At 46.5% G+C, this 8,654-nt stretch overlaps 1 protein-coding gene across 5 annotated transcripts in view; it reads left to right on the plus strand.

The window, feature by feature from the left end:
• Positions 1 to 8,654, plus strand: part of RBPJ (recombination signal binding protein for immunoglobulin kappa J region) — a 237,907-nt gene that overhangs the window by 117,168 nt on the left and 112,085 nt on the right. Inside the window, exon 1 of one of the 5 annotated variants that reach the window (XM_040237979.1) lies at positions 8,107 to 8,256. The exons of 2 other annotated variants lie outside the window; for them this stretch is intronic. In XM_040237979.1, coding sequence (XP_040093913.1) covers positions 8,198 to 8,256 — 59 coding nt within the window. In that variant the 5' untranslated portion in view covers positions 8,107 to 8,197. Of the gene's footprint in view, positions 1 to 8,106; positions 8,489 to 8,654 lie in introns of those variants that run through there. 2 more of the 5 variants (XM_040237975.1, XM_040237976.1) reach the window with 2 other exon arrangements.

The following is an 8,654-nucleotide window of genomic DNA, read 5'->3' on the forward strand; positions in this document are numbered from 1 at the left end:
AGAGAGACTTAGTCCATCTAATAGAAAAGAAAATTGAGCATTGTCATGGGTGGTAGAATTTCCTAAAGAAACAGCATTTACTGAGTGCTTACTACATCCCCAGTTATTTCATGTAATATCTCAAATAATTTTCAAAATAGTTGTAAGCCATAGGTTTTACACTCCCCATTTGCACATAAGGAAAGGTTAGCTTGCCCAAAGTTAGCTAGCTGGCTAGTGGTGGAGGCAGGACTCAATGACAGAGTTAGTCCAAAGCTTTTTTCCTTTCTACCCCAGCTGTTTTGCTGATTATGACTGTTCAACATTGATTCAACATGGAATCAAAAACCACAATATAAGACATATAACAAAGCAGAACATTTAGAAAATCAAAACTCAAATACATTCTTTACACACAGGTAACTGTGGCTCAGCTGTTAAGGAATCCATCTGGAATGCGACAGACCTGGGTTTGATCCGTGGGTTGGGAAGATATCCTGGAGAAAGGCTACCCACTCCAGTATTCCGACCTGGTGAATTCCAGGGTAGGAGAGTCAGACATGACCGAGTGACTTTCACTTTCACTTTTCACAACTCAGTTCAGTCACTCAGTTGTGTCTGACTCTTTGCGACCCCATGGACTGCAGCATGCCAGGCTTCCCTGTCCATCACCAACTCCCGGAGTTTACTCAAACTCATGTCCATCGAGTCAGTGATGCTGTCCAACCATCTCCATCTCCTCTGTCAGCCCCTTCTTCTCCCTCCTTCAATCTTCCCCAGCATCAAGGTCTTTTCCAGTGAGTCAGTTCTTTGTTTGCATCACGTGGCCAATGGAGTTGCAAAGAGTTGGACAGGACCGAGCAACTTTCCCAACTAGAATTTTACAAATTATACAGTGGTGTTACTTTTTGTGTAGTGTTCTTTCTTCTTCTTCTTTAAAGTATTTACTTACTTGACTGGGTGAGGTCTTAGCTGTGGGCAGGCGGGATCTTCAGTTGTGGCATGTGGCATCTAGTTTCCTGACCAGGGATCAAACCTGTATTGGAGCGTGGAGGCTTAGCCAGTGGACCACCAGGGAAGTCCCTGTGTAGATAGTGTTAACTTGCTTTATCTTGTTTACATTATAAAAAGAAAAAGAAATTATATGACTTGTACACATTCTTCTTACCAAAGGTATATTTGATTCCATTTGCATTTCACATCGTTAGAGTTAATGGTTTATAATTTTTCTTCTTTCGCCTTCTCGAAGGGCTGCATATGTTAAGCTTGTTTTGTGTGAAAGCATGCTAAGTCACTTTAGGCATGTCTGGGACTCTTTGTGGCCTTTTGGACTGTAGCCTACCAGGCTCCTTGTCCATGGGATTCTCCACCAGGCAAGAATACTGGAGTGGTTGCCATGCCCTCCTCAAGCTTTGCCTTACTTGGACCTAAAAAGAAAGAAAAAAGAAATAAAATTCTCAAGGCCAAAGAATCCTGTTTAAAATCAAACACAATTGGAAAGCAAAGGGTAAATATTTATGTTTCTCAAGTTCACCTTCCTGAAGCCTATTCTGTGACTTACTTTCAGTGATCTCTTTATTTCTTTTAACTCTAGAATTAGAGTTTATTTTCCTTATAGACTTTGCAAGACTTTTATGCATTTATTAAATAAAAAATAACAGTGATAAAAATGAACACTACTATAGCAACTATGTTACAGGTATCTTTCTATGTGCTTTCAGCAGAACTAACACTTTGAATCCTCATGACAACCCTATGAATTAGTTGCTATTCTCTATTTTACAGGAGAGGAAACTGAGGTATTGATAGGTTAAATAGCTTGTCTCAGGTCCTACAGTTGGAACCCATGCAATGTGGCGCTAGAACCAGTATTCTCCATCATGAGGGTGCCTAGTAAAATTTTCAGTGTTCTGGTGTGTCTCATTTATATGAGCTGGTGTAACTTAACCTTAGAATGAAAGCAATGTTGAAACGTCTGCTATGTTTAAACCACCAGAGTGAAACATGATCCTTTCACAAATGTCCTCATCTCATTGCCACTATCTGCTTCACGTACCTACTGGATATATACTGGTACTGTGCTGTGCAGTGCTTAGTTGCTCAGTCGACCCCACGGACTGCAGCCCACCAGGTTCCTCTGTATATGGGGATTCTCCAGGCAAGAATACTGGAATGGGTTGCCATGCCCTCCTCCAGGGGGATATATACTGAAGCCCCCAAACTTATTCTTCTTAATATTTAAATATTTCATTTATTGTTTTTAACCAAGAAACCATATGTCATTGCTCCCTTTAATGTGAAACTCCTGAAGAAAGGTTACACCTAACTCCTACAACAAAGATTCTCAAAGCTTGATTCATGGCCAATTTGCATCAGAATCCCAGACCAGTCTTCTTAGAAATGCCTATTCTTGGGCTCCAGCACAGATTTACTCACTCAGAGTCTTAGGGAGTGGAACCCACCAACTTGTGAGGACCACCTTTTTACCAGGTCCTTCTAGTTACCCTGCCTAGGTTGTCTACCCCGGCTTCTACATGTACCACCTGGAGTTCCCCTGAATACAAGATGCTCTTTCACACCTCAGAGCCTGAACTCGCTGTTTCCTGTGCTTCTTATGCTTCCTCCTCTTACTGTCTTCTGAACTCCCACTCCACTAAGATTTAGTTCAAAAGTCATCTCTGCAAGGTTTCCCTGGGCCCATCAGGAAAGAGTTAGATGCTTCTTCCTCTGTATCCCAATGAGGTTAAACTCATGCCTCCACCCTAAAATTACCCTGTAACTGGTCTGTGTACTCTATTACCTGGGGGAGTCCCCTGAAGTCTCTGCACTACCCATCTTTGTAAACCACGAAAGATGATATCTGACATGGAGCGGCAGGGACTCTGAAGTTGCTGCTTGAATGGACTCAATGTTACCAGATGACCGGGATTAAGTCCTGACAGTTCCACAGTTCTTAATTCTACTGAGGTGGTATTATCATACATATCATATCTTTTAGAAAATAATTTTCTAGCAGGTGGGTAAAAGAAAACACTTTGATCATTTTTTTCTTCTTGCACATTTATTCCCTTTCATTCCTCCCTTTAAAAATGTTTCATATTTTGAAAAAAAGTATATGTGTGCTTCTACAAAATTCAAAGGATCCAAGATAAGCCACCTCTTCACCTATATCCTCCAACAGCTGAGTTCCTTACAGCAAAGCAGTCATTATTAGTTTCTCGTGTTAACCAAGAAACTATATGTCATTGCTCCCTTTAATGTGAAACTCCTGAAGAAAGGTTACACCTAACTCCTACAACAAAGATTCTCAAAGCTTGATTCATGGACAATTTGCATCAGAATCCCAGACCAGTCTTCCAGAACCCTTTTGGATACATATAGGCAAATAAGTATTATTTACCTATAATTATTTTGCACCTTGTTTTTTTAAACTTTGTGATCCTTCCACGTAAGTACATAAAAAGCACCCTCTGCTGATTAACAAATGCATACTATTTGATTCTATGAATATATATGTATATTTTTAAAATAAATAAGACACCTCTTGATCGACATTTAGATTGTTACGGTATTCTCTACCATCACTAATGCTACACTCTGAAAGTGAAAGTGAAATGCGCTCAGTTGTGTCCGACTGTTTTCGACCCCATGGACGAGTCCACGGAATTCTCCAGGCCAGTACACTGGAGTGGGTAGCCTTTCCTTCTCCAGGGGATCTTCTTAACCCAGGGATCGAACCCAGGTCTCCCACATTGCAGGCAGATTCTTTACCAGCTGAGCCACAAGGGAAGACCAATGCTACACTATATGTACAGATAATTTCACAAATGTGAATATATTCATAGGACAGATTTCTAGAAATAGAGTTGTAGGATTAATAGGTAGAGATAAGTTTTATCAAAACGGTTTTCATAAAGATTATGATTCCCAGGTGGTGCTAGTGGTAAACAATCTGCCTGCCAATGCAGGTTAGACGTAAGACATGTCTGTTCGATCCCTGGGTGGGAAGATCCTCCGGAGAAGGGAATGGCAATCCACTCTAGTATTCTTGCCTGGAGAATCCCATGGACAGAGGAGCCTGGTGGGCTACAGTTCATAGGGTCACACAGAGTCGGACATGACTGAAGTGACTTAGCATGGCATACCCATTTTCACTCCACTAGCAACAGATGAGAATGCCTGTTTCTTTATATCCTGCCAATAGTGTTCTTTCCTGGTGGTGGTGGTTTAGTCGTTAAGTTGTGTCCGACTCTTGCAACCCCACAGACTGTAGCCTTCTAGGCTCCTTTACCCATGGGATTCTCCAGGCAAGAATACTGAAGTGGGTTGCCATTTCCTTCTCCAGGAGATCTTCCTGACCCAGGAATTAAACCCGGGTCCCCGGCATTGCAGGCAGATTCTTTACTGATTGAGCTATTGAGGGAAGCTAAAATGGAGAGTAGGAAACACTTCAACTAAGTGTAGGCACAACTAATGGCCTAACTCAAGAGTAAGAATTGTTTTTTGCAAAAAGTTAACATTAACACAGGTGTTTGCTCTATAGGCCTTCCCCAGGCAAGATGGCACTGGGGTATTCACTACTGGTCTAGCCTTGATATTCTTTTGAAGCCTAGAAGGCTTAGTGAGTCTTCAGAATAATTTCTAATGTATTCTAGAAGTGGAAGACATCCTATTCATTCTACAAATACTTACTGAGCACCTATCCTGCAGCAGGCATTGTTCTGATGGCTGAGATATGAACAATAAAAAAGACTAAAGTCCCTGCTCACATTAAGATTATAATGGGGGGAGGTAGGCAGATAATAGACACAATACACAGATCTGATGTATGGTATGTTAGTTTACAATAGGACCATGGGAAAAATAAAGAAAGAGGGAAGAGGGAATAAGAAGAGTTACTTTTGTGAAGGGTGGTCATGGAAGGGCTCACTGAGAAGGTGACATTCAAGCAAAGACCTGAAAGCAGTAAAGGAAGGATGTATAAGGCATCTAGGGAAAAGAGCAAAGACAGGAGTTGAGGGTGTGCCTGGTGCATCCTAGGAATACAAGGAATGATGCTGGTTGGGGCTCAATGAGCAAGGGGAAGAGATGAGGAGATGAGGTCGAGGTATGGGGTTTGGGAAGTAGGCCTCATAGGAAAATAGGAAAGCCATTGGAGAGTTCTAGAGAGTTACACTGAATTGTCTACTGAGAATAGACTGAGAAAAGGCAAAATGGATGAAGGCAGAACCAGTTATTAGACTTCTGGACAACAGGTGAGAAATGAGATGGGTTAGACTGGGCCGGTTGCCATAGAGGTGTGGATGTGTTTGGACTGTGAGTCTGTTCTGAAGGTGGAGCCAGCAAAATTTTGTTAGGTTGAATGTTGGATGTAAGAAGGAAAGAGAGAATGACTCCAGAGTTCTTGGCTTAAATGGAAGGATGGAATATCATTTACTAGGACAGGGAAAGAATACAGGTAATGCATGTATTAGGGTGAATGGGAGTTGTAATTTGAGTTGCCATGGTTACCATGGCTTTCTGTGGCTAGGGCTCTTAGATGGTAATGGTTCCAGATCAGATGAATAGCCTAGACCAGACCATGACTGTAATGCCTTCTTGGGATAAAGGCTTGATTGCTTTGAAGGAATGTGTGCCCATGGGCACTGTTCTCTTGAAGCAAGCCTAATCCAAATTAGCTTTGCACTGAGATACCGCACTTTTCCCTTTGTGAACTACTTAAAGGAATAGGAAAATGTGCATGCACACACACAACTAATAACCTTGAAAACAATTCAAAAACTTGATTTCCTGTCTACGGTACAACTAGCAGACTATGAACTCTGTATGAGAGGAGTCACTGTTTTCCCAAATTCAAAAACTCAATTTAATTTTTCATTTGTGGGTCTACGATGTTATCAAGACACCAGTTCCGAGATAATGCCAGTCTAGACTGGTACAGAACCCACACAAAGACAATCTCAAAAGTGCCTGATTGAAGAATCTAAACAGGAATTCACTGGACAAAAATCCAAAAGGAAGGAACGCACTTAAATGAGTTGTGACTAAAGCACCTGGTAAAACGATATCCAAAAATCGAAATGAATATTTCAACAAACACATAAAAAGATGAAGGAAACCAAAACCAGTAAGTCATATAAGTGGAGGAAAAAAAAAAAAAAAGACAGAAACTAATACACAGGGATTACTTCAAAAGGCTAAAAAGAGTTTAGACTCTGCGACCTCATGGACTGCAGCCCTCCAGGCTCCTCTGTCCAAAGGATTCTCCAGGCAAGAACTCTGTAGTGGGTAGCTATTCCCTTCTCAAGGGGAATTTCCCCAACCCAGGGATTCAACGGGGGTCTCCTGCATTGCAGGCTGATTCTTTACCGTCTGAGCCAGCAGGAAAGCCTAAAACAGATTAGAGGGAAGAAAATTTTAAAATGCGTCCTTGAATGGGAGGCGAAATCTATACAAGCGTACAACGTCAGAGCACAGAGAGCAGCACTTTTCCCTAGCTAAGAAGCAAGACCAGCGGGTACCTCAGAAAGAAAACTACCAACTGTTAGTAGAGAGTAGCTAAGGGAATCCAAAAGCAAGTAAAGTGGTGGCCAGACTGGGTGACTCAGAGGCATGACTCAAACGCGACACTGGGGGTGTCAGCTCCCGGAGGCCGGGGGCGCGGCGTCAAACACATTTTAGGAAAGTACCAGGCTCGTGGAGGGCGACAGGAAACCTCCCCGGGGAGCGGCCTAGGGCTCCTCCTGCCCTCGAGTCTGACCTCTTACCATCCGCACCAGGAGGAGTTTCTAATCTCCAGGTTTCCCCTTCTTTTAGAATCCGCCCCTCCACCACCCCCACTTTCCTTCCACAAAGCGTCACGCGGCGTATGTGTGCGAGACGTCGGGCCCCTCCCAGCCGCCCTCCGCCCTGCGCTCCCCGCCACGCGCCCCCCAGCCCCGCCTCCTCGGCGAGCCGCTCCCTTCCCACCCCGCCCGCCGCCCGGGCACGCGCGGCACGAACGGCGCTAGGAGCTGTACTAGACAAACACCTGTCCCGCCTGGGCCCCGCGAGATTTGGGGCAAAAGCATAGACAACAGTGGGCGCGTTCTCGCGAGGTTTAGGAAATTTCCCACGGCCCGTGTTGTGTCTGAATCGAGTAGTGGAAGGCGGTGGGAAGGAGGTGTAGCGTGAGACCGGGCTGCCCGCATTGGACACATGCGCAGTGCCGCTCGCGCGTGCCGCGCCAATCCTGCAGCGCCTTCAGCAGGTTTCGGGCTGTGGATTCCAGTTCTCCGGGTTTTGGGGCTCCCTGCAGGAGGCAGTGCTGGATCTGGGAATCTCTAGGAATTGAAAGGGCAAAGCGGGGAGGGGGAGAAGAAAGGGGTGCTGCAGGTTGGGAGGACGGGTAGGGTTCGAGTCCTTCACCTTTCTTGTATGCCCAGACGGGCCAAATTTGCTCGGAGGCTTCCCGGTTTAAGTCGCTGAGATACACTTTGGGCAGCGAGCTGCGTCCTCCACTGTGCCAGGCCCATGGGAGGACCTTGTCAGACTCTGTCCCCATATACCACCCGGGTTCACAGCCGTCTTGGGTCTGCGATGAGGTCCTGGGGAGGTTTACGCGACAGGTAGCTCCCCGCCCAGGCAGAACCTCTGAGTTACGTGCTGGCTGGGGCAGTGGTGGCTTTCAATTACAGTACAGTTTCCACCCCTGGAGAAAGCTTCGCAGCGCTCCGGCGTTTGTATGCAAGGTGGACACAGTAGTGGTGACTTTGCCAGAGGCCTTGGCCTGACCTTATTTCACACCCAAGGAGAAGAAAGCTAAGGCAATAGAGTTCCTCAAAAAAGTTTTTCATTTACAGAGCTCTGGTGGCTACCCAGGGGGTCGAATGAACGAAGTTGCTGGTTTGTTACCCCTCCGAACTCCAGGCATCTTTGTAGCTCCAGGACCTAACGCTGACATTACCGTAAAGCAGGCGTCCAATGAACGTGTGAATGAATGAAAAGGGCTGGGAACTAAAGTGAGCGGGAAGCCACTTGGAAAACACCCATTTGAGGAGGTGTTTCATCTAGGCCTGTGAAACGCGGCAGATTTTCCCAGGACCCCTCCTCTCTACCCTGGGCTCCGCCTCCTGACCCCTCCATTCCCCGTCCCCCTGTAATCCCCTCCGGTTTTCCTCAGTCTCCACGTACGTCCCTCAGGGCGCGTCCCAAAACCCGGATAACCGGAGCGCTCCCCATGGACCAGATGGAGGGTTCGCCTGCGGAGGAGCCGCCTGCGCATGCTCCATCGCTTGGGTAGGTTTCCAGGGAAGGCAGCGAGCTGGATCCCCTAAGCTGTTGGCGGCGCGAGGCGTCTGGCTCTTTGCGGCTGCTGCGAGGGGAAAAGGAGCGCGGGGGCTGGGTGGAATCGAGGAGTGAGGAAAAAGGGAAGGGGCGGGGGAGAGGGACCAGGGAAGGCGTCGGGGGAATCTCGCGAGGGTTGGAGTTTTGGCGAGAGTTTGTGGAAGATGGCGCCTGTTGTGACAGGGTAAGTCTTGGGGAATCCGAGCGCAGGGAACCGGGAAAGTTGCGGGCGTCCAGCAGCCCGCGGCGGGCGGCGGGTTCGAGGGCCGCGGCACGCTTGGCGTCCGGGAGCCGCGGGGGCGGTGTCGCGTGCGCCGAGCGCGGCGGCGGCGGCGTGTGGCCGTGCGCTG

This window comes from Oryx dammah, unplaced genomic scaffold (assembly GCF_014754425.2).
Source record: "Oryx dammah isolate SB20612 unplaced genomic scaffold, SCBI_Odam_1.1 HiC_scaffold_3, whole genome shotgun sequence".
NCBI classification, from domain to species: domain Eukaryota; kingdom Metazoa; phylum Chordata; class Mammalia; order Artiodactyla; family Bovidae; genus Oryx; species Oryx dammah.